This window comes from Mytilus californianus, unplaced genomic scaffold (genome assembly GCF_021869535.1).
Source record: "Mytilus californianus isolate M0D057914Y unplaced genomic scaffold, xbMytCali1.0.p SCAF_35, whole genome shotgun sequence".
Lineage (NCBI taxonomy): Eukaryota > Metazoa > Mollusca > Bivalvia > Mytilida > Mytilidae > Mytilus > Mytilus californianus.
Window position 1 is genome coordinate 694,689 of NW_026262685.1, and position 27,668 is coordinate 722,356.

A 27,668-nucleotide genomic window follows, 5' to 3' on the forward strand; every position below is an offset into this window, starting at 1 on the left:
ACACATGCTTAGATTCAGCATATCAAAGAACCCCAAGAATTCAATTTTTGCTAAAATCAAACTAAGTTTAATTTTGGACCCTTTGGACCTTAATGTAGACCAATTTAAAAAAATGGGACTTAAAATTAAAAATCTAAATACACGGTTAGATTTGGAATATCAAAGAACCCAATAACTCAATTTTTGATGAAATCAAACAAAGTTTAATTTTGGACCCTTTTGACCTCAATATGAACCAATTTGATAGCGGGGCCAACAAATAAAAAATCTAAATTCATGGTTAAATTCAGCATATCAAAGAACCCCATATATTCATTTTTTGTTGAAATCAAAAAAAGTTTAATTTTGGACCCCAACTTGGACCAACTTGAAAACTGGGCCCATAATCAAAAATCTAAACACATGTTTAGATTCAGCATAGCAAAGAACCCCAAGAATTCAATTTTTGTTAAAATCAAACTAAGTTTAATTTTGGACCCTTTGGACCTCAATGAAGACCAATTTAAAAAACGGGACCCAAATTAAAAATCTAAAAACACGGTTAGATTTGGCATATCAAAGAACCCCAATAATTCAATTTTTGATGAAATCAAACAAAGTTTAATTTTGGACCCTTTTGACCTCAATATGAACCAATTTGATAGCGGGGCCTACAAATAAAAAATCTAAATACATGTTTAGATTCAGCATATCAATGAACCTCATATATTCAGTTTTTGTTGAAATCAAACAAAGTTTAATTTTGGACCCCAATTTGGACCAACTTGGAAACTGGGCCCATAATCAAAAATCTAAATACATGTTTAGATTCAGCATATCAAAGAACCCCATATATTCAATTTTTGTTGAAATCAAACAAAGTTTAAATACTGGACCCTATCTTGGACCAACTTGAAAACTGGGCCCATAATCAAAAATCTAAACACATGTTTAAATTCAGCATATCAAAGAACACCAAGAATTCAATTTTTGTTAAAATCAAACTAAGTTTAATTTTGGACCCTTTGGACCTTAATGTAGACCAATTTAAAAAACAGGACCCAAAATTAAAAATCTAAATACACGGTTAGATTTGGAATATCAAAGAACCCCAATAATTCAATTTTAGATGAAATCAAACCAAGTTTAATTTTGGACCCTTTTGACCTCAATATGAACCAATTTGATAACGGGGTCCACAAAAAAAATCTAAATACATGGTTAGATTCAGCATATCAAAGAACCTCATATATTCAATTTTTGCTAAAATCAAACAAAGTTTAATTTTGGACCCTTTGGACCTTAATGTAGACCAATTTGAAAACTGGACCCAAAATTAAAAATCTAAATACACTGTTAGATTCAGCATAACAAATAAATAAATGTGATCAAAGATTTTACAAATCCAATGCGCCATACTGTGCAATTAAAGATTACTTCTTGAAATTTTTCAATATTTGAAATTTGAAAAAAAAATAATATTTGAAGAATAATTCTTTTTAATTTCTGAAATCTGAAATGAGAAAAAATTGACCCCCCACAATTTCTTTTTACCCCCCCCCCCCCCTTTTTTTCCCCCAAAAAATTCTTTCCCTCAAGATATGGTCATAATCTCAATTCAAATTTCCAATGGAGTTGGCAACCATAATTACCCATTTAAATTTACCATAGTGCTAACTTAATCTATTTTATAATAAAATTACAAATATAGTGTCAAATCTTTCATATGGATTTTTTTGTAAAAAAAAAAGATGCAACATTTGCAGATATTTTTACTGGTCTTCCTTTATAAATATGCATTTCTTGAAACATAATTTAAAAGCAGTGTAAGGGAAGTAACCAAAACGTTGTATTTGGATTACCTCCCTTACACTGTTTTAAATTATCTTTATTGTTCATTAACCATTACTTTATACATAATTTAAATGCAGTGTAAGGGAGATAATTTCAATGATGTATTTGATTTATCTCCCTTACACTGCTTTAAATTATGTTTTGTACTAAAGTATTTGTCCATTAACCAGGACAACCTTGTTTTTCCCCCTTTTTTGCCCCTAATTCCTAAACGGTTTGAGCCATAACCCCCCAAAGCAAATCCTAACCATCCCTTTGTGGTATGGAAACTTGTAGTATAATTTCAGAGAGATCCATACACCGTTCCACAGTTATTGTCTGGAAACTAGAAAATGCTTATTTTTGGCCCCTAATTCCTTAACTGTTGGTACCATAACCCCCAAAATCAATCCCAACCTTCCTTTTGTGGTATTTAACCTTATGGTCAAATTTCAAAAAGATCCATTCACTTAAACTAAAGTTAGAGTGCGAAAACCAATGTGTCTTCGGACGACGACGACGCCAACGTCATAAAAATATACGACCACAAAATTTTTTTGCGGTCGTATAAGAACCCAGAGAAGTCAATTTTTGATGAAATACTTATTAATTACACCATTTCTGTTCAAAGGAAAAATTACTCAAAATAAACAAGAGACCAAATGACATAGAAATTACTTATCAATTACACCATTTCTGTTCAAAGGGAAATAACTCAAAATCATATAATAAGAATCACTTTTGCTACTTAAAGGTCTACAACTCAACAACGAGAAAAGCTAAAATCATGAAAATTGAACTTGACCTTCATTTAGTCACAGGAAACAAAATATCTCAATTTGAAAATATTTCGCCAAAGAGCTTTCATGTTAATGAATGGACACTGTTTGGCAGCCACCCGCCTGCCGTACATCCCCAGATCAATAACCGATTTTTCTTTCGAAAATCCGGTTAAAATCATCCAATATGGATTTTTTTGCTCAAACATGGTCTATACCAATTATCTAGAATTTCATTCAAGCAGACCTACAGGAGATTTGTAGAGCAAACTGTATTCTGTATACATGCAGGGAATCTCAGGTGAACTCCTTTAATGCAGGTACACTAAAATGCAAGCAGGGCATGCTGTCCAATGAAAACATATAACCTTCAACTTATTTTCATAATATCATGATGGGGATTGCTTAAAGAACAGCAAAATAAATCGATGTCTATATCAAATTATCAATGAAAATCTTAGAACCAGCAAACATGTGCTATTTTTTTGGAAGAAAAACAATAGGTGAAGATAGGTATTAATTAAAGCAGAATTGGAGGAAAATATAAAATATAAAATTTGAGATAAATAAATAGGATTTATTTGATGACACAGCATAACAGATAAGTGATTGTAATGTAATAAATATGATAATAAAACAAAGACAAAAAACTTCAAATCAGATACAAAATAGTCAGATTATGTAAGAAACCTTTTAAAGATTAAACAATAGTGTTTCAATCAGTATAATTTTTTCAATCAAAACCAACATTCACTATCAAGATAACATAAATTTAATTTGAGTTGAATGAACTAATAATTTGTAGTCAATTTTTTTCTTTCCATAAGGAAAGAACCTAATATGCAGTTGTAATTATATTGTAAAACAATATAGCCTTAAAATTTAAAAATAATGACATTTAGATTAAGGTGTGCATAATACATTTCACATATGAGGACATACTACACCTTTGGAGCAAATATAAATAGTTTTCTAGTACAATTCTTTCTTTTTAAACAAATTAATTCACGTTTAAGATAAATATCTGTATTTCATTTGTTACATGACCCATGACAATATCATTTAACAATAATTTTCATTTGCAAATTAATAAATAACTAGTTTTAATATAACTGTTGCTCACTAATGATAACCCTCTATAAGTATTCAGTAAACGGGAAGTTGATGAGTGATGGATGTAAAAACATATCTCTTGGTTAATCATGCTCACATGAAGCTTTATACTAAAACCAGGAAGCTCAGATAGGCAGTTCCTGAGAAAAATGCAAGGAATATTTCATACATTGCTATTATGTATAACAATATATAGGTGTTCAGTAAACAGGAAGTTAATGATCAACGAATGTAAAACTTATCACACATTAAAGCATGCTCACATGAAGCTTCATACCAAATTTAAGGTGGCTATGATTTGAAGTCTTGACAAAAGTATCATCAGACAAAGATCAGAGTTAACTTAACCGCCTTCAAAGCAGGAGTGTAATACGTGTTACTGTGTCACCTACGAGGATGGCTCGTTCACCCCTATTGAAAGTGGGTATAGATGGAAAACAAACCTACAGAAATTGAGAATCCCAAATTTATCATAGGTATTTTATTAAAATTATCACTTTTTGTCTTTAATACAGAACATTTCATTATTCAATGATATCATTAAATAGAAAGCATAAAATCTTAGTCCACAGTATTAAATTCAGCCATCATTTACATCTTTTGTACATGAAGTCTTATTACAGAATTTGCATAGTTGGTATTTCTACATTTTATCTTAAAGCCTAGACTTTTTCCGATTCTTTCACATATCATAAAACTTCAAAAATGAATAGTAAATTCTTTTCGTTCAATATTCCCATTTTTTATATTCCATTCCATCTGGAGGTTTGACTTCAGTCTTTTTATCCCCAATTTCACCCCAGTTTGTACTCAATACTGTTCCTCCAGATTCACTCTGTAATAAAGATATAAATTTACAATATCAAATTTGTTTAATAAAATTCTCATTATGTCATGACTATCCCATTTGGCATAAACACAGGTAATTGGACAAACAACAGTTACTATGCTGAAATATCTCACCTGTTTTACTGATAATAACTGGAGTTATGTTACAAGTCTTTGAGATCAAGGTTGTTATAAAGGTATCACAAAACATAAAGATTTTTTATAGCTACATAAAACCTGATGTAATCACAAAAACCTAGTGATAAGGATGAACTATGAAAATGTGATCAACAAATTAAATACTTTTACAAGTTGAAGTCGCATTTTTTGGAGTGTGTTGTGCTGATTTTATAAGTCAATGCTGTGCTTTTACACCAGTGTCACAGGTTAAATGAGGGTTGAATGCTAACAAACATGTTTAACCCTCCAATTTCTTTTTGTGTCTGTCCTGATTTAAAAAACTGTTTCAGTGATTGCTGTTGATTGCTGTCTAACATATTTTTTTTTAGTTAATTATTTTTAGCATAGTTAACCTTTGGTTTCCTCTTCTGAATTATTTTACATTTTGTCATTCCAAGGCATTTTGTAGCTTACTTTACAATAAGAACTTTGCTCATTGGCGAAGGCCAAATTGTGACCAATAGTTATTCATATTCTCTTTCTTTGATGTCCAATGGATAGTTGTCTCACTGGCAATCATACCACATCTCCTTATTTTTCTATTTTAAAATAGTTTTAAATAGTCTTATTGATGTTAACCTTCTTGTTATGTGTCTAAATACGTAGTGCTTAACTAATAAACTTGTTGACTTCAGGTCTAGTTTCCTTTATGAAACCAAATTGAAAATGACTCTCAGTATATATTGCTGAAATGAAAAGATGATACATAATCCTATTTTTAGGGCTTTTTACTGGCGTGTTTTGTCAAGAGTGTTTTGTCTGGTGTTTTGTCTGTAGTGTTTTGTCTGTAGTGTTTTGTCTGTGGTGTTTTGTCTAGAGGCTTTTGTCCTACACCCAAATCAAACACTTATATAGATATAAGAAGATGTGGTATGAGTGCCAATGAGACAACTCTCCATCCAAGTCACTTATGTTGATTTATATAGTTAGATTTATCGTCTTGAAGGCTTTACTTCTAGGGGGCTTTAGTATGTTGATTTAACATGGTAAGATATACCAATTGTTTATCATGTATTGATGGAGGCACTTACAAAAGATTTCATCATTGCTTTTTTTGTTTCGTCCGTTCCATCAGAATAGATCTGCTGGAATAATTTATTCAGAGCAGCATCTCCTTCCAGTTTTTCTGTCTTCTCTTCTTCTTTCACTTCTTGTTCTAACTTGTCCCAGTTACGTGTTTTATGACTTGAAGTTGGATATTTATGAGTGGTGTCAGTAGGATCTGAAATATTTTTAATATGTAAAATGAGGTCTATATTATACTATTATAGATGCAAAAAACAAGTCTATTTTATACCATTTAGTATGAAAAATGAGGTCTATGTTATACCATTGAATCTGTAAAATGAGATCTATTTTATACCATTTTAAAATATGTAAAATGAGGTCTATATTATACCATTAAAGATGCAAATAAAATGCTTCGCTGGGCGCAGCTTGATACGACCGCAGAGGTCGAACCCTGAACAGTTGGGGCAAGTATGGACACAACATTCAAGCTTGATACAGCTCTGAATTTGGATTGTGATTAAATATTTGACACAGCATAGGTTTCTGACACAGAAACAATGTGGTCTAAGAACTTCAATTTTTTTAATTTACCTATTATGGTCCAATGTCCAAAATAAAAATACATGGTTAGATTCAGCATATCAAAGAACCCCATATATTCAATTTTTGTTGAAATCAAACAAAGTTTAATTTTGGACCCCAACTTGGACAAACTTGAAAACTGGGCCCATAATCAAAAATCTAAACACATGTTTAGATTCAGCATATCAAAGAACCCCAAGAATTCAATTTTTGTTAAAATCAAACTAAGTTTAATTTTGGACCCTTTGGACCTTAATGTAGACCAATTTAAAAAACGGGACCCAAAATTAAAAATCTAAATACACAGTTAGATTTGGCATATCAAAGAACCCCAATAATTCAATTTTTGATGAAATCAAACAAAGTTTAATTTTGGACCCTTTTGACCTCAATATGAACCAATTTGATAGCGGGCCCACAAATAAAAAATCTAAATACATGGTTAGATTCAGCATATCAAAGAACCCCATATATTCAATTTTTGTTGAAATCAAACAAAGTTTAATTTTGGACCCCAATTTGGACCAACTTGAAAACTGGGCCAAAAATCTAAAATCTAAATACATGTTTAGATTCAGCATATCAAAGAACCCCATATATTCAATTTTTGTTGAAATCAAACAAAGTTTAATTTTGGACCCCAACTTGGACCAACTTGAAAACTAGGCCCATAATCAAAAATCTAAACACATGTTTAGATTCAGCATATCAAAGAACCCCAAAAATTCAATTTTTGTTAAAATCAAACTAAGTTTAATTTTGGACCCTTTGGACCTTAATGTAGACCAATTTAAAAAACGGGACCCAAAATTAAAAATCTAAATACACAGTTAGATTTGGCATATCAAAGAACCCCAATAATTAAATTTTTGATGAAATCAAACAAAGTTTAATTTTGGACCCTTTTGACCTCAATATGAACCAATTTGATAGCGGGGTCCACAAATAAAAAATCTAAATACATGGTTAGATTCAGCATATCAAAGAACCCCATATATTCAATTTTTGTTGAAATCAAACAAAGTTTAATTTTGGACCCCAATTTGGACCAACTTGAAAACTGGGCCAAAAATCAAAAATCTAAATACATGTTTAGATTCAGCATATCAAAGAACCCCATATATTCAATTTTTGTTAAAATCAAACAAAGTTTAATTTTGGACCCTTTGGACCTTAATGTAGACCAATTTGAAAACTGGATCCAAAATTAAAAATCTAAATACACGGTTAGATTCGGCATAACAAATAAATAAATGTGGTCAAAGATTTTACAAATCTAATGCGCCATACTGTGCAATTAAAGATTACTTCTTGAAATTTTTCAATATTTGAAATTTGAAAAAAAAATAATATTTGAAGAATAATTCTTTTTAATTTCTGAAATCTGAAATGAGAAAAAATTTACCCCCCACAATTTCTTTTTACCCCCCCCCCCCCCCCTTTTTTTTCCCCCAAACCATAATTACCCATTTTAATTTACCATAGTGCTAACTTAATCTATTTTATAATAGAATTTAAAATATAGTGTCAAATCTTTCATATGGATTTTTTTGAAAAAAAAAAGATGCAACATTTGCAGATATTTTTACTGGTCTTCCTTTATAAATATGCATTTCTTTAAACATAATTTAAAAGCAGCGTAAGGGAAGTAACCAAACCGTTGTATTTGGATTACCTCCCTTACACTGTTTTAAATTATCTTAATTGTTCATTAACCATTACTTTATACATAATTTAAAAGCAGTGTAAGGGAGATAATTTCAATGATGTATTTGATTTATCTCCCTTACACTGCTTTAAATTATGTTTAGTACTAAAGTATTTGTCCATTAACCAGGACAACCTTGTTTTTCCCCCTTTTTTGCCCCTAATTCTTAAACGGTTTGAGCCATAACCCCCCAAAGCAAATCCTAACCATCCCTTTGTGGTATGGAAACTTGTAGTATAATTTCAGAGAGATCCATACACCGTTCCACAGTTATTGTCTGGAAACTAGAAAATGCTTATTTTTGGCCCCTTTTTGGCCCCTAATTCCTTAACTGTTGGTACCATAACCCCCAAAATCAATCCCCACCTTCCTTTTGTTGTATTGAACCTTATGGTAAAATTTCATAGAGATCCATTCACTTAAACTAAAGTTAGAGTGCGAAAACTAATGCGTATTCGGACGACGACGCCGGACGACGACGACGACGACGACGACCACGACGCCAATGTCATACCAATATACAACCACAAAAAAATTTTTGCGGTCGTATAAAAACAAAAACAGGTATATTTTATACCATTTAGTATGTTAAATGAGGTCTATTTTATACCATTTGATGTGAAAAATGAGGTCTACTTTATACCATGTAATGTGTAAAATGAGTTATATTTTATACCATTTTGTCTGTAAAATGAGGTTTATTTTATACCATTTAATATGTAAAATGATGTCTATTTTATACCATTTAATATGTAAAATGAGTTCTATTTTATACCATTTAATATGTAAAATGAGGTCTATTTTATACCATTTAATATGTAAAATGAGGTCTATTTTATACCATTTAATATGTAAAATGAGGTCTATTTTATACATTTAATATGTAAAATGAGGTCTATTTTATACATTTGATATGTAAAATGAGGTCTGCTTATACCATTTAATATGTAAAATGAGGTCTATTTTATACAATGTAATGTGTAAAATGAGTTATATCTTATACCATTTCATTTGTAAAATGATGTCTATTTTATACCATTTAATATGTAAAATGAGGTCTATTTTATACCATTTAATATGTCAACTGAGGTCTATTTTATACCATTTAATATGTAAAATGAGGTCTATTTTATACATTTAATATGTAAAATGAGGTCTATTTTATACATTTGATATGTAAAATGAGGTCTGCTTATACAATTTAATATGTAAAATGAGGTCTATTTTATACAATGTAATGTGTAAAATGAGTTATATTTTATACCATTTCATTTGTAAAATGATGTCTATTTTATACCATTTAATATGTAAAATGATGTCTATTTTATACCATTTAATATGTAAAATGAGATATATTTTATACCATTTCATCTCTAAAATGATGTCTATTTTATACCATTTAATATGTAAAATGAGGTCTATTTTATACATTTGATATGTAAAATGGGGTCTGCTTATACCATTTAATATGTAAAATGAGGTCTATTTTATACATTTGATATGTAAAATGAGGTCTGCTTATACCATTTAATATGTAAAATGAGGTCTATTTTATACAATGTAATGTGTAAAATGAGTTATATTTTATACCATTTCATTTGTAAAATGATGTCTATTTTATACCATTTAATATGTAAAATGATGTCTATTTTATACCATTTAATATGTAAAATGAGATATATTTTATACCATTTCATCTGTAAAATGATGTCTATTTTATACCATTTAATATGTAAAATGAGGTCTATTTTATACATTTGATATGTAAAATGGGGTCTGCTTATACCATTTAATATGTAAAATGAGGTCTATTTTATACATTTGATATGTAAAATGAGGTCTGCTTATACCATTTAATATGTAAAATGAGGTCTATTTTATACCATTTGGTATGTAAAATGAGGTCTATTTTATACCATTTTCTCTCAAAATGACTTAAGTTTTTCTGTGGGATCTTAAAAAATGTAATAAATTATTATTTTTCTAAGATCTTTGTACAAAGAATTTAAAAGTCTGTTATATCAGATTTTTTCTTTCTGGAAATTTTCTGACAATTTTTACCTTCATCTGTATCCTTCTGGTTAAAGGCTTTGGTTCGTTCTTACATTTACTCGTGAACCATTACTAATTCAGTACAGGTATTTACTTAACTTTGTAAGACGCTGACCTTTAACCTAAAACTTACTCTGTACAGGTATTTGTTTAATCTTTTCTTCATCCTGTCCGTCACCCTCCAGTTTCTTCCACTGGATTTCTGCCTGCTTCTTCATTTTAATCTCAATCTATACAAAGTATTATCATATCTTTATTTTACAGCTGATAAATCATGGTACTCCATGTTAAACTATCTTTTCATGAAAATTAAATATAACTTTTAATATCTCAAATCTTAAACACAAATCACATTAAAAACTTAAATATTCTCTATAAAAAAAATTTGACTCCCCCTCCAAAAAAAAGCTAAAAAAACTTATTTATTCTATAAAAACAAAACAAATATTGAGTGCGATGTATAAAAAACAACATGGATCCTACCTTACTTGATAGAACTTTAGTAAGTGTTTTGTCTGGAATAACATTGTGAGCCAAGTCTAATTCTAAACTGTAATCATTCCCGGAAGGTAGCTTTACTGTACAACTTAACTGTAAATATAAAACTTTGGTTAGTAACTAGTTAGGAATAATCATTGGCAATTTTTTCATTTTCATTAATTGCAGCAGGTCTAGGTACTAATATAATTTCAATGAAATATATGCTATTGCAATTTTTTTTTAACATACTGGGGATTCATTTATTTTGTTGGTATCGATTTACATGGATTGAAGAAAACTTGCATGTTCCGTGGATATTTGATTTCGTGGTTTTGCCAATCTGTGCATACAAAGCCTATAGAAAATTTGTAATTTATTGAACATTTTAATTTGTGGTTCACCTGTACCCACGAAACCCACGAAAATTGGTATCCAACGAATAATAACGAATCCACAGTATTTGAAGCACTCATCAGGAAATTTGTTTACAATGAGCACTACTTAGGCTGTCACCTCTGAGGTTGTGAGTTTGTACCTCACTCGAAGCTTTGATCTTGACAAGAATTTCAAGTTTTCCTACCAAAAGACCAGTGGTTCTGTCCAGGGAATCTTCCATACCAATCAGGCTTCTACAATAACTTTTTTTTCAACTTGTCCAGTAGGACAAGTACATACAAAAACTCACTTGTCCGAATGAAATTGTAACTTGTCCAAAAAAAATGTTAATAATAACCTTTTTTTGCATTTTAAGTTGATTCAAGGAACAAAATGAATTAAAACAATAGAACAGAATTTGATTTATATCTTTTGAAATACTTTTCAAAAATATGAGTTGAGAACAACTGAATCTAGTCATGTCACAGTACTTAGGTTCTAGCTTTCTTCAATGCCAAAGTCTCATCAGACTCTGCACATGAGGCACCGTCTGATAGGCCTGTCAATGTACACTCATTGGATTTGTATCTTGGTATTTAAGTTGAAAAAAGTTTTTTCAAATGCAATCAATAAAAAAAAGAAGATGAGGTATGACTGCCAATGAGACAACTCTCTGCAATGGTACATAATTTCTTCATTTTTATTTAAAAAATATTATTTGTTAAAAAAATTACCGGTATGGTATTTAATATAAAGCAACAGAATAAGGTCGAAAACGAGGTACTGATTTGTCTTGGTCCCGAAATGTCTCCTGCATAGCCAAACTGTCTATTAATCATGTCTATTAAATATGTCTCCTACGGTGCCAAACTGTCTATTAAATTTAGAGCCGAATCATTTCTGAGCTGGTGACGAACTGTCTTGAAAAGTTACCTTATCTACAAAGCTCAAGAAAAGTAAGACTGGTTTCCGAGGAAAGTATGCCTTTAACCTCTTAAAAAGTACCTGACAAAGATCCAGTTTTAAAGTATCGATTGCAAGTAAACATGTCAAATTAATACTTGTTTTTATCTTCTTTTCTTGTTTTTTGTTTATAATTACTTTGTTCATCAAAGTTGGATTAAATTTATTTTCTGCAGAGTAATTTTACTTGTCCCGTCGGACAAGCTTGATATAGCTTTTACCTGTCGGACCTTTTTTTCCTCTGGTACCGGACAATCGGACAAGCGTTATTGTCGAGGCCTGCCAATAAAAACTTGCCGCAATAATACAGCCAAGGTTGCTGAAATTGGTGTTAAACACCAACAAACAGACAAACAAACTTATAATCCAATGAAGTTCAAAGACTTCTTAAAAGTAGGTAATGCCAAAACACTTAATTTACAGCGCCTGGCGTCAGTTTTCCCTATTACTCATGAAATCCAACGACTTCAATGATGTCATTTTGAATTTTATGAGCAAACCTCCTGAAAGGTATGTGTTACACCCAATAAATGCATCCAACAAATGCTAATCAATAAAATTTGAAGAAACATTCATCTGTCCACCCATACTCACAGATTTTTCTTGCACGTCAACATGACAATCATCTTTAGGAACATTTTTAATAAGGATAGTAAGGACGACATGTGTTTGTGTTTGGTACCAATCATGTCTGAAAGTATAAAGTTATGATTAATCAGAAATGAAATGATTAATCAGGATAGTAAGGACAACATGTGTTTGTGTTTGGTACCAATCATGTCTGAAAGTATAAAGTTATGATTATCAGAAATGAAAGATTAATCAGGATAGAAAGGACAACATGTGTTTGTGTTTGGTACCAATCATGTCTGAAAGTAAAAAGTTATGATTATCAGAAATGAAAGATTAATCAGGATAGAAAGGACAACATGTGTTTGTGTTTTGTACCAATCATGTCTGAAAGTAAAAAGTTATGATTAATCAGAAATGAAAGGATGAATCTGGATACTAAGGACAACATGTGTTTGTGTTTGGTATAAATCATGTCTGAAAGAATAAAGTTATGGTTAATCAGAAATGTAATATGTATTGACAATGTGTTTTTTGGTGAAGACATTGAAAACCTGTATCAATATCACTTGTGGGATATTTCATTTTCATATCATTGCATATATTCCTCCTCAATACTTCTAAACCACTAAAGATCTAAATTTTTGGTAGATACCAAGGATTGATTGGTGTTTAAAGCCACTTTCAGCACTATTGTACTATTTTGTGGCAGTCATTTTTTATAGGTGGAAGAAACCAGAGTGCCCGGAGAGAACCACAACCTTCGGTAGGTAGCAATCCTAGGCAATTAACATTGGAGTTGAGTGCACCTGCCATGAGCAGGGTTCAAACTCACAACATCAGTATTGCCAGGCCAGTGATACAGTAGTTTGAGTACTTAGACAACTTGGCCACCATGGCCTCTGGTTGATACCAAAGCTGATATATAATAATCTATAGAAAATCCTGAAAGTCTAAATGGTATACATAAAACATCTACTATGGAACAAGGCTTTTTGTGTGTACTTATAATACATACTTAGCTTTAACTGGTGCATTTAAAACAGCATCAGCAGGATTAGGCTTTGGTATTGATGAACATTCTGTTTTTTTCTCACTTTCTATTGAAGAACTTATTTCCATTGGTGAAGAATCTGATACACCAACTCTGGCCTGAAAATAAACAAATAGGTGTTTTCCTAAAAATATATATATATCCCTAATTTCTCCTATCTTACAATTGCAGAAGCTCTATATAATGTATCTAAATAAAACTCGCAATGCATCATTCCACACTTTATTAAGCAATTCAGTAAATATTTTCTTTTTGATAGTACAAAAAACACCTCCTGGGGGAGGAGAGGAAATGAAGTTGACCTATTGCTAATACTATGACAGTTTCTGAGAAACAAACCTTACCACCAAAAATTTTATGTAGCCCATTGAACAATGAAATTGAGGTGAATGTCAGATGAAGCTTGTCAGATGTATATACAACCTGGTACACCTATCAAACATTACATACACCAAATATATAACCTTGTGCTTACTGTACAGCCAAAATAACTAAAACTTAACAATGATCAATGAAATGAGGTTAGGTCAGGTGAACCCTGTCTGACATACATGGATACCTTACAAGGATTCTGTATACCAAATATATATAGCTATTCTATTCTTCATAATAACTGAAAAGCAAATGACAGAAGGCATTTTCTGTCTTTTCAATTTTTTGTGACTTCCAGTATTCCATACTTGTGTATAAACGGAATAACACATGTCAGAAGAATAGTATAGATGATTTACTTCATTTACTTCGTCAGGATTCTATTTCGTCAAAATTATCTCCCCATTACGCCAGTTAATTTTTACAATCGTAGGAATGACGCGCTGCCAATTTAGCTCTTGAAAACCAATAAATGACACGCTGCCAATTTAGCTCTTGAAAACCAATAAATTTATCCACTTTGCACCATTAAGATCCTTATATGCCAGTTGCATTTTAAAAGACAAATGTATCTACTAGCTATTGAGCATCATTTAATGTACTTTTCTGTATTCAGTCAACTTAAAACTATTTTCTGATCGGTTGTCAGGTGGAATTTTTCGAAAGTTCAAACAACATTTAAAAAAATTCTAATTAAATATTTCCTGGAAGGGCAGACTAAATATTTTCAGAGGTTGAAGACTAACAACTCTAGATAACACACAAAAAATGAAGTTTGCATTTTTAAGATCCAGTAGGAAAGTTTGTCTTCAAGTACTTTTAGTAAAAAAAATTTATTTGAACACACCTACTCTGTTGTTATGACTCATCAGAAAGGTATTTCACTTGACCCATATATTTCATTTTTTAGCACTGTGAATTTTTAATGTTATTAAATCAACCTGTAGCCTAAATATATAAAAATAAAAGAATCTGAAGCAAGAAGATGTATCATATATTTTTGCTTTATACGTTTTCAAGACAGAATAGTCAACTCAAACAAGCCTGAACATAAAAAGGTGCACTCGACTTTCTCTTTTCGATGCAATTATTGCCCATTTTAAGATTTTTTCCCCCAAAAAACTGTCGCCGGGGGCAGAGATGCAAATTAATGCTTTAGAAAGATCAATCTATTATCTTTCTGTGGAATTTTTTTCGACTGAATTTATGCTTACATGCACAAATGGATCCACTTGGATTTGAACCTGTCACAATCGACTGTTTTATGAAAATTTGTCTATAATTTAAAAGTTTACAATTATCTCAAAGCTCCATACTATAATTCAAGTAAAAACACGTATATAAGATGCATAAAATCCTGAATTATGCACCTTTATTAAACTTTTAAAGCCCATAGAAACAGATGTAAACAATTCAAATATACCAATTTTGCTTTTTTACCTTCTCTAACAAAGAGTTCTACTTCTTTTGTTTAATTTCAACTGGGTTTCCACCTAAACAGCCAATTTCTTTCTAAAGATTGTTGGTTTTTTGTGAACTCCTGTTTCTTCCTCCAACAAAGTTAGTCATCATTAAACTGCATTAATGATTAGAAAATACTATAAAACCTCATGAAATTGTAAGGTGCACTGGATTAGCCATAGATTGTTGGTTTCCCCGTTTCTTTAAGCCACCATAAAGTTGTATGAATATAGGGAATATAATAAATCTAAAAGTAAGTTTTTACCTCAGCTCCACTGCCTTTTTCTTGTTTTGATACTGAAAACAAAATTGAGGGGAAAATTACAAATGTTAATAATCTGCTAAAAACAAAAACAAAATTTTTTCAATTGTAAACTATAATTTAAACTGTATTGATCATATTTTACTACAATGAGGACATAGTAAGAATATTTGTTAAAATTAATAACAATGTATGCCTCTCTGTCTTTTTGAATTAACAGATTTCTTGGATGGTGAATTAAGCATAGAATCTTTAAAAAACTATTATGTTCTACAAGTACTTTTAAAACAGTGGCTATTCTATTTTTACTTACAATCTATCTCTGCTTCACATTTTCTAATCCAGGTATTGAAATTACTGTTTTCAGCTAAAAAAAAGAGGCAACAGAATGACATATAAAAGACAACCAATTGTACCTGTACTCGCTGTATAAATACTAATAATGATCTCATTTTTTTTAGTTTATGTATTTTCAACTGTTACATAACCAATCTAAACTTTACTTTATTTTAATCAAAATTCTAACATAACCTCCATGCAATTCTAACAATTAAAATGAATCCCTCTTAACCTTTATACCATCTCAACCAAAACCAAACTTTCTATAGGTTTGTCAAAACTTAGAAATAAAGTATTCAAGAAATTACAGTTATAATATTTCCTCAATCCTTTAAAATTGGTATACAAAAAGTTAAGCAACCTTAGTAACCCCAGAGTATTTTACCTCATGTTCTCTACCAACATCAACCCCTGAAAGTTTTGGCCATTTCTGGAAAACTGAAACTATTTTTCCTTTCTGTTGAAAGACAGAATCCTGGAATCTAGTCTATAATACTTGGATCTCAGTAGTCACTAATCATATCCCTTATTACCAATTTTTCTACTCTTTTATGTTACTTTAGGGCTATTCCATTAAAATGTATGTGGGAGGGTAGGAAGGGAAGTTTAATTATTGAATGTGGGTCATGGGTCTTTTTTCAGTATGTGTCGATTACCATTATGCAAAATTATCTAAAAAATGGTTCTTGGTTGTAGGGATATTTTGAAAGTCCCTTCCTACCCTCCCACATACATTTTAATGGAATAGCCCTTAAGTGTAATATGTTATAACAATATATATTTTTGACAGTCCATTTACAAAGCTTAATTTCAATGTTGGCTACCACATCAACATGACAACCAAAGGGATAATTGAGATACTGATGTGGTCACATGGACTATCTTGTAATGGCAGTAGACCTGTCTATGGGTGTCCATTTTGCAATAAAGGGTGTATATATTTCACACCCAGTAGAACTCTTTAGACTCTTTAACCTAATGCCCAATGGTGAGATTCCAATTTCTGTGCACAAAAAAAAACCCTTTATATAACTCAATGACACTGAGGTTATGTGGAAGACAAATTGTTTGTCCCTTATCAAAATATTCCCCTTTTTCCATCAGCTAAACCTTCATCCCAGTTAACCAACTTTGACATGTTTGAGGAATCTTCCTATCAAATTTATTGTTTAGCTTGTTCTCATTCTGAATATGCATTAAATAGTTGCCATATGATATTAAACAAACAACAATCAATCATAAAAATTTGTGTTTTCAGAAGCTACATATATGATAACCCTCAAATGAAGTGCCTTGTCTTCAAATACTCACATTGTCGTGATGGTGCATTCACTGAAAGTGGAAACAGTGAAAGTTCAACTTAAGAATGTTTCAATGTTATGGTTTTCAAACCTTTCATTTTATAAATATTTTATAATTTAATTCAAAATCACATTGACATTCATGCTATGAGATTAAACCAGAAATCATATACTTTGCGTACATGAATATGACACCATCCCTTTTACTTTATGTATTGGTAATTATAAACCAGAGATCATATACTTTGCGTACATGAATATGACAACATCCCTTTTACTTTCTGTATTGGTAATTATTATAACAGCTTGTGAAATTCCTGCCTACAAACTTTTAAAGGCGTGTAACATTTATACAACAAAACCAGAGGTTCCTGAATGGTCTTTAAAACAGATAGAAGGGAGCATTTGTCAGAACCTTGAAAATGGAAACTGGACACAGGATCTGTATTTAAATCAGATTGACAATTTTAAGAGCCAATTATGATTCCATAAAGTTGTTTAAGCATCTGCCATTTTTATAGCTGCTATATTAAATTGATAAATTATGAAAGTTTCTCATCTTTGAAGACCTTGCAGTGACTTCATAGTCCCTATATATAAAGTAAATGTATTTTTATCTGTTATGTTCTACAAGTGTGCTTGAGGTAGCACTACAGTCTTGTTTAAGAATAGTGGAATGCATACTAAATACCATTGACCTTCCATAAGTGGTTCATTTTTAACTTCTCTAAACACGAACTTGAACATTTAACAAAAAGAAAACTGGTAGATATATAAAATTCACTGCAAAAATTTTAACTCCTCTTTCAATTATTCAGTCTCAGAACTGGCATTATAGTAATGTAAATTATGAAACTGTACTAAAGTTCAGGCATATATCTTTTTTGCTATTCTGTATTGCACCTGAATGTTGTATGTACTAGTACTACTATTATTAAAGGTAGCAATACACAGGAGCTTTGGATATTGCATTTTGGCCTTGAAGGATCTTTCAAATATTAAAGTTATTATGCATTAAAATTCATTTCTAGATAGCTGAAAAATAATATAGCCTTCAAAGAGGGTTTATGGAATCATGAAGATTGTTTTTTTTTATGTTTTAAGGGATATTTTCTGTTTGACAATCCATATTTACATATCTTTACCAGCATTTTGGGGAAATAAGTGACATCTTTGCACCCCTTTTTGTAATTTATTAAATTTAGACCATCAAATAAAAATAATTTATAATTATACATGTTTATTCTGTATGAATCACAGTCCAAGCTAGCCATGTTTTTCTGTCTTTTTTAAAGAGATTTCCTTCTCTTTTTCAAACTTTTCTTCCAGTTTGGCAGTCAATTTAAAGATCTTTAATGAGTATGATACATTAGCTACAATTAGTTTGGACCCTAAAGAGGCTTCAATTGACAACCACAGCTTGGGAATTGAACATAGTACTGTACTGTATTGTAAATGAGAGACAATATCTTCAATATTTCCAATGAAATCAGACCAGTATATTATATATATGACAGACTTAATTTTATGTGCAATTCAAATACTTTACATTTATATATTTTTTTTAACAGTGGATTTTTAACTCTGTCACTTAATAAGTAGATAACCCTGTCAGAGTGGACAACTCGGTTATTAAAATCAAAATAAGAACCGGCATAGAACTATTTCATGCATGGACCCTGTACTCTTTCTTCATACACATTAAAGAATTCATTCCTATTAATTATTTAATTAATGCATGATCCTACAACACAGTTCAAAAGAAAACAAAACTCAAATACCCCCCCCCCCCCCCCCCCAAAAAAAAACTCTTGGAAAGTGTCCATAAGGAGAAAGGATAGAGAAATGTGTTGTGACATGATGCAAAATATGTCTAATTAGTTGTCACGCTTACCCTGGTGCTATTAAAAAATCCTGGGGATAACACTGCTACTTACTTCCCAAGAATATATCTATAAAGTGAAATCTTTTACACGGTAACACCCTCAAATAAACTGCTTCGCTGAGCGCAGCTGGATACGCCCGCAGAGGTCCAATCCTGAACAGTTGGGGCAAAAATGGACACAATATTCAAGCTTGATACAGGTCTGAATTTGGATTGTAATTAAATATTTGACATATTTTGGTTTCTGAATAAATGTTGTCAAAGAACTTGAAATTGGTTATATGAATTGAATTTATATTCAATTAAAGATTTCTTGCTGTTGTGCAATACACTGTGCTGTTGCGCAATACTTAGTATATCTGTTGTCAGACTATAATAGACAAATAAAGTTCAATTAACTCTCAATGTCATATTAGAAATTTATGAAAATGTAAAGGGAGCTTACATCAATAGATATAAACAATTCACCAAAGTTTCATGAGAATTGCTGATAGCATTTTTGAGTTATTGTCCGAAAACTGGAAAATCCCCCCTTTTTTAATGAATAAAACCCCATAACTCAGAAATGTAAAATGTAAAATTTATAAAATTCTAAACAGAGCTTTCATCAATATATATAAACAATTCACCAAAGTTTCATAAGAACTGCTGAAAGCATTTTTGTTTTTTTGTCCAAAAACTGGAAAATCACCCTTTTTTATGAATAAAACCCTGTAACTCTGAAACGTAAAATCTAAAATATATAAAAATCAAAAGGGAGCTCATGTCAATAGATATAAACAGTTCACCACAATTTCTTGCAAGTTGGTGAAAGCATTCTTGAGTTATTGTCCGAAAACTGGAAAATCACCCTTTTTTTAATGAATAAACCCCATAACTCGGAAACGTAAAATCTAAAATTTATAAAAAACAAAAGGGAGCTCACGTCAATAGATATAAACAATTTACCAAAGTTTTATGCAAATTGGTTACAGCGTTTTTTAGTTAATGTCCGACATGTTGACGACGGACGGACAGACGGACGGACAGACGGACAACGGTATACCATAATACGTCCCGTAAACGGGCGTATAAAAAGAAACTTTTATAAAATTCCTGTGTTCTACTTACAATTTAGTACATGTCCAGCAGTGAATACTTTTAATGCATCTTCATATCTCTCTAGATGGAATAAAGCTATGCTGGAATAATAACACAGAAGACAATAGTTTTACAAAGTATTACAGCTGTGGAAAAAAAGAATTTGATAAGATTTTTAACCACATTATACTATCATTTGAATATGTGGCATTACCAGTAATATTTCAATATTATTTCAATAATTTTTTTACAGCTATCTCAAACAGCAGCTACTTATGATAAACATGTAGGTCAATACATTAGGTATTGCTTTTAAAACACTAAATTATGTGTATCTTATAATTATGGTTTAATGTCAATTAAACTTCTGTAAAAGACTTTTTGGTCAATGTACTTTTAAATTTCAATACGAAAACAGGGTGTTACAGACCTTGTTGTTTGTTGAAATACATTGAAATTAACAAAATCTCAGTTATTTTATATGGGTTATATAAGGGAAACTTAATTTTTCCTTCTTGAGGAAACATTAAATGATAGAATATGTTAATACTCAGTGAGAGAATTGCTTTTCGTAAATACTTCAAAAATATCAAATAATAACAGGGGTCCCAGGCCTTATTTTCTCGAAAAATAATTTAAAAAAGTTGTTGTATCAAATTCAATATAATTATCTGCCCTTGATTTTAAAAGGATTTTTCTAAAAATTTTAAATGCACTTAACGAATCTTAATTTTTTTATAGTTCAATATCAAGTTCAAGATGTTTTTGTTGTATATTGAATGACACTTGGTAAAATATTTTCAAACCAAAAAGTATTTTTGCAACATGCCCAGAAGGGATGCTCCTAAAAAGACACCTGATCTACCTGAATGCATTCAAGCTCTAAATGCCTACATGTCTGGGTCTTTTATAGCTTGCTATGCAGTATTGATTTTGCTAATTGTTGAAAGTTGTACAGTGATCTATAGTTGTTTACTTCTACATCATTTGGTCTCTGGTGGATAGTTGTCTCATTGGAAGTCATACCATATCTCCTTACTTTTTATCTTAATGTTACTTTTGTTAACAACAAACACACCAATTATAATCTAGTGATACTTGAGCAGAGTGAACCATAGAAAATAAGGCAAAGTTGTAACACACTTCATAGCAGACAGCAACAAGTTAAAGTCGCTAATGTAACCATCATACTTCAGTGAATTAGTACTGAACAGATGTATTTTTATCAGGTATAATTTTGTGTGACCATTCACATTCAGCATAATTTAATTTATTGTAATTTAAATGATGCATTTAGCATAATTGGAATGATGCATATGACATAAACGTGATGTTTATACAATCTAAGAGCAGTTAAAAAATTACCCCCTCCTGTAATATGCCTTGGAATTTTTTGGATTTATTTCTGTTGATTTGTTGGTGTCTTCTAATGCCTCTGAAATAAGAGCAATAAAAATGTTATAAATATCTGTATGTATCTTGACAGACATCTGACCTTTTGGGTTTGTTTTTTTTTGGTATTACACAAGAGCTTAGTTCACAAAATGTTAAATTAATGTAGAATATCTATTGTTTTTTATAACTGTGCCCCTGTATCAGTGTTCTCCCTAGAATACAGGCTGTATTTTGTCCAGAAAAGTCTGATATGCTGATTGCAGTTAGCATGATTTTTAATTACATGTCTTTTCATCCATATTGGAACTGTTTATCAATTTTCATGTATGTATACAAATTACATATTTCCAAATAGTTTTGTTTGGCCCTTTGTCCAATACACCTTTGACTATATAGGGTCCCTAATCATCTTGATTTTTGCAAACCATGCTATTCACTTATCTTAAATATAAATGGATGTCGTTTGGTTGTTTTTGTTATTGGGTTGCTGACCCACTGATGTATATCCTAACATATCTTTTTTTCCATAAATTTGATGTACCCTAAATGAAAATTGCTAGATGATATACATTAATACATGTATGAGGTGTACATTAGTCCTTTCAAGTTCTTAAAAACTTTATAGCCTATAGTCATAAACCTGAATTATTCTTCAATCTATTATTCATTAGGTTTAAGTTCCGTACAAAATTTAACACTAAAGAGAGACTTATTTTGTTCTTGTTACCATCATAATGTAAATACCTGAATATCTTTCCAGTTTTAACAGAACTTGGGCTCTAGCTGCATAGTAATCATCTCTCATGTCCTCATCATCAGTCTTTAAAGCTTCTGTATATAACTTAAATATTGGAAATATACATGCATCAAACTTACATTTCATTATTTAAATAAGTGAATGGTTTAAATTAGTATATAATATATATATCCCTTCATCTGAACTTGACTTAGGGTTCTAAAAAAAGTAACATATCAGCAGCATGATTGTCAAATTAAAGTAAGTGCCAAATCTGGGACTTACTAAACAAAATGTTTGCCAGCCATAAGGTTAACACATGCAAGACAAAATAATCCACTGTTTGTCAGTAATGAGAACCATTTTGAATAAGACAGTTTATATGTTTGTGCAAGTGGTCTTTATTGATGTAGGAACTACTCAAACAAATGGAATGTACATTTATTGTGCAAAAAAATTAATAAAATGCTTCGCTGAGCGCAGCCTGATACGACCGCAGAGGTTGAACCCTGAACAGTTTGGGCAAATTTGGACACAATATTAAAGCTTGATATTGTCTGAATTTGGATTGTGATCAAATTTTTGACATAATATAGGTTTCTGACACAAAATAAATGTGGTCAAAAATCTTACAAATCTATTGCGCAATACTGTGCAACTGAAGATTTCTTCTTGAAACTTTTCAAAAATTTGCAATTTGAAAAATTTAAAAAAAAAAAAATATGAATCCCTTAAAAAAATTGGGAAAAAAAATCCCCCCCCCCAACTTTTTGAAACCCCCCTTGGAGCAATAACCCCAAAACTCAATCCCAGCCTTTCCTTTGTAGTATGGAACATTGTAGTACAATTTCAGAGAGATCCATACACTTAAACACAAGTTATTGTCTGGAAACTAGAAAAATGCTTGTTTTTGGCCGTTTTTTTTGGCCCCTAATTCCTACATGTTTGGGGCAATTAACCCCAAACTCAATCACAGCCTTCCCTTTGTTATATGGAACCTTGTGGTACAATGTCAGGGAGATCCATACACTTACACACAAGTTATTGTCTGGAAACTAGAAAAATGCTTGTTTTTGGCCCCTTTTTGGCCCTTAATTCCTAAACTGTTGGTCCCATAACCCCTAAAATGAATCCCAACCTTCTACTTGTGGTATTAAACATTGTGGTACAAATTTCAGAGCAATCAAAATACTTATACACAAGTTATTATCCTGAAACTAGAAAAATACTTGTTTTGGTCCCTTTTGGGCCCCTAATTCCTAAATGGTTGGAACCATCATCCCCAAAATCAATCCCAACCTTCCTTTTGTGGTATTGAACCTTCTTTAAAAAGTTCATAGAGATCCATTCACTTAAACTAAAGTTATTGTCCGGAAACCAATGTGTCTTCGGACGACGACGCAGATGACGACGACGACATCATACCATTATACGATCCCAAAATTTTTTTTGCGGTTGTATAAAAAATTAAGAATATTTCTGATCTTCTGAAATATATTGCAAAGTGCATTTTTTTTTAGATGAAAAGCAACAACTTTTTTAATTTACCACTTTTCTGAATACATGTATCTGGATAATAACACCATTAACATTAATTTTCTTATCAAATTTTATTTACAACAAAAGTTAGTCACATTTAAAAAAAAAGTTTATTTTGATGAAAGTTTTCCACCATGAAAAGATATTTTTTGTATATAATCTACACAGTGTGAGACACGAAAAATGTGTTAATTTGATTCGCTTATCAAACATCATGAAACAAAATTATGATATTTCCATTGGCTATTCCTTAGTTCATTGATGACTTATAAAGATCAAAACGATGTACATTTCATACATGGCAACAGATATGACAGAGATATATGTGATTTCTTCAATAATATAAAAAACACTAAAATGTTCATCTGAAAATCCAAATTTGATAATATTCTGAAGCATGCAAAGTTTTAAAATGTCTGATGTTAAAGTTTGATGCTGGAAGAGAACATAAAACTTCATTCTGGTGTGTGCAAATGACTAGAACAACGAATCAAGGTATGTAAGATGCTTTAAATTCAATTAATATGGGGACGAAGTCCCCAATTACAGTTGAAAAATCAATAAAATAAAAAAAAAAAATCTATCTACTAGTCTAATGAACTCAAATCGTTTCCTTTTTTTTTCTAACTTTTTTTATTTTCCTGCATCTGTGCACAAATCTTTTCCAGTATCGTTAATCTCAGGATTTGAGTAAAATATTATGGGAACGTGCCTTCCAACATTAAGCAATTCAATAAAACTATAAATCAATATAAAAATCAACATACTAATGAAATCATAGCGTTTCTTTGTTTACATTGAAAATGACGTCACAACTAAAATCCCTAACAACAGGACCAACATCGGAAACGTTTCCGTATTTCCCTTTCTTTTTTAACAGATTCTGAAGTTAAAATATGTAGGAATGATTTAAAAAATAATGTATACAGACTTCGTCCCCTTTCACAGGTAATGCCTGCCTCATATTAATGATGTAAGGTAACAGTATACCTTATTGCTAATTGCCCACCATAGTGGACACCACAAAGGTAATGATTTAAAAAAATAAAGTATATTTATTTACTCTTGTTGGTGTGTTGTAGATGTATATAGTATACTAATCCAAATAATTATGATGTCTTGAAAGGCTATTTTTATTTTTTTCTGTGACGCCTTCCTTCGGCTTCGTAGCCTTTTATTTATTTTAAGACATCATAATTATTTGGACTAATAGTGTACAGGTCATACATATTAAGCTTGAAAATGTTGTTTACGCAAAATCTTCTCCTCAGCTGTCATAGCGCTGAGGGGGAGATCTTCCTCATTGAAGGTTTCAGAGGTTGGTAGGTATGTAGATAATAGGTATTTCTGAAATTTGAGGTACCTGGTATCATAACTCATTTAACAGGGTACAAGTCAAATCGGCATCTGGTCAAATCAGCACCTATTTAAAGTCAATTCGGCACTTTGTTGGTCAATTGGGCATCCGATAATATTTGATATAATATATATAAATAATTCTAAGTAGGTATACATTGACACCTTGTATGAACCTGTTTTTGGAACATTCTAGAATCTTCGTTCTCTGAAGGTATTTGATCATTCATACAATTTAAATCTGTCAAACCGTTCAATTAGTAGATGCATCTTAAACTTATGGATTATTAATCTGTATTTCTACTGGAACAGAATTAGAATATTCTTTTTATTGTCAGTAAATCAATGACCCGTTTACCTCAAGTGCCTTCTCGTAGTTTTCATTCACGAATTCTTCATTTCCTTTCCTACAAAAATAAAAAGAATTATTATTTTAAAGTCAATAAGTTATATTTAATGGAGCAAGTAATTTGACTGTCTTGTTTGAGAAAAAATACAACGGAATTTTTTTAACTTACGCAAAATTATCCGTAGCCATCTTGTTTACAGGGAGATAGTACTTTAAAACCAATATCGGAAGCACATATAAGTGATTTCCGGAAGCCTAAGTTGGAATTCAGTTCAATCAATCAATCAATCAATCAATCAATCAATCAAGCAAGCAAGCAAGCAAGCAAGCAAGCAAGCAAGCAAGCAAGCAAGCAAACAAGCAATCAGAGCAATCAATCAATTAAATCATGAACGGAAGCAAGACAACTCGCCCCACTGAAACTTGAATGGCCCCACACCAAATCGCCCCACTAATTCACAAACTCGCCCTACTTTTTAAAAAATCGCCCCAATATTGTTTAGCAACTCGTCCCACTTTTTAAAAAAGTCGCTCCACTCTGGTTTATCAACTCGCCCCACTTATGAAAATGGGTTAAATTCCGCAAAAATTTACTCCTGCCAACTCTCCCCACTCATGAAAAGGGGTAAAATCTCGATAATATATAAATTAATAAAGGTCTGCCAACTTGTCCCACTTATGAAACTTATCTAAGCACACAGAATAAAAAAAATCACCTGTGATACTAATAAAAATCGAAAATTTAATATATGATTATGATTCAGAGTCAAATTCAATGATACTTTATTAATTAATTTTAGTATTCATTGGAGAATAACTTAATTATTATTATAAACACCCATGGTGACTTATCAAGTAAAACAGTGAATGATTACATTTACCAGAAAACAAACGTCATAAACATTTACAATAGTCAATAACATCGTACGTCATAGAAATGCTGATACTAACTTCTTTCTGCATTATTTCAACCAAAAGATAAGAGTTAAATAAACAAGATGCATTTCTAAGGTTTTCATCAATTCAGTACAGTTTAATTCTTTTATTCATTAGTGAGGCGAGTTGGCAGACTTTTATTCAATGGGATTAAACTCCTTTTCATAAATGGGACGAGTTGATAGTCATTAATGTAGTAAGATGATATTCTTTTTTTCACAAGTGGGGCGAGTTGGCAGACCTATATATTGAACGGGATTTTACCTTTTTCATATGTGGGGCGAGTTAGCAAACCTTTATTCAGCGGGATTTTAACCTTTTTCATAAGTGGGGCGATTTTTTTAGAAAGTGGGGCGAGTTGGTGAAAAAGTGGGGCGATTTGGTAGTGGGGCGAGTTGTCAAGATTTGAAGCAATCAATCAATCAATTAAGATTGCCCTAATTACATGAATATCGTTTAGCGACAATTATAAAACAGACAGCAATATGTAATACTAAATTCATGTCTATGGTTTCCAGTCATAAAAAAAAAACCAAAACATTTGGATGCTGCTATTGATTTATTGTTTAATAATTTAGAATAAGATAAAGTCAAGTCTTGAAATATATTGACAACTCTCTGGCATAATCTGAGCAAGTTAATCGGCTAAAGTTCGCAAGATATCCTCTAGACTGGTTAGTTGGTTTACTTTAAAGAATAAAACTCAGTGAATATGACAGAGGTAAACTTATGTGTAAATGTATTAACAATTATGCTCCAGATTATTTATGAGATATTTTAAAATCAATTCATTAATGGCATTTGTTATTCTCTTAGATCAGATAATATTGGATTTTTTTAGTTTGTGCCTCATGGGCCATCAAAATCAAACATGATGAAGAAAACACTTTATTATTCGAAAGACGTATACTAGTAAACATAGAGTAGACCGTTGGTTTTCCCGTTTAAATGGTTTTACATTAGTAATTTTTGGGGCCCTTTATAGCTTGCTGTGCTGTGTGAGCCAAGGCTCCGTGTTGAAGACCGTACTTTGACCTATAATGGTTTACTTTTATAGATTGTGACTTGGATGGAGAGTTGTCTCATTGGCACTCATACCACATCTTCTTATATCTATGTCTCTGATTATACAAGCATACATTTATCGAAC

At 31.2% G+C, this 27,668-nt stretch overlaps 1 protein-coding gene across 2 annotated transcripts; it reads right to left on the reverse strand.

The window, feature by feature from the left end:
- Positions 1–3,147: 3,147 nt before the first annotated feature.
- LOC127736675 (protein SGT1 homolog) lies at positions 3,148–25,818 on the reverse strand. 2 transcript variants are annotated; one of them, XM_052247249.1, is made up of 14 exons: positions 25,752–25,818; positions 25,592–25,640; positions 22,347–22,443; positions 21,573–21,642; positions 20,238–20,308; positions 17,253–17,273; positions 15,916–15,969; positions 15,606–15,637; positions 13,472–13,605; positions 12,478–12,574; positions 10,549–10,656; positions 10,199–10,295; positions 5,744–5,934; positions 3,148–4,539 (listed from the first exon to the last, which is right to left on the reverse strand). In XM_052247249.1, exons 1-14 carry the CDS (start codon positions 25,769–25,771, stop codon positions 4,432–4,434), a joined length of 1,149 nt encoding a protein of 382 aa, XP_052103209.1. In that variant the 5' UTR covers positions 25,772–25,818; the 3' UTR covers positions 3,148–4,431. The 2 variants fall into 2 exon arrangements, with proteins under 2 accessions (XP_052103209.1, XP_052103210.1); XM_052247250.1 differs by lacking the exon at positions 17,253–17,273.
- Positions 25,819–27,668: the final 1,850 nt, after the last annotated feature.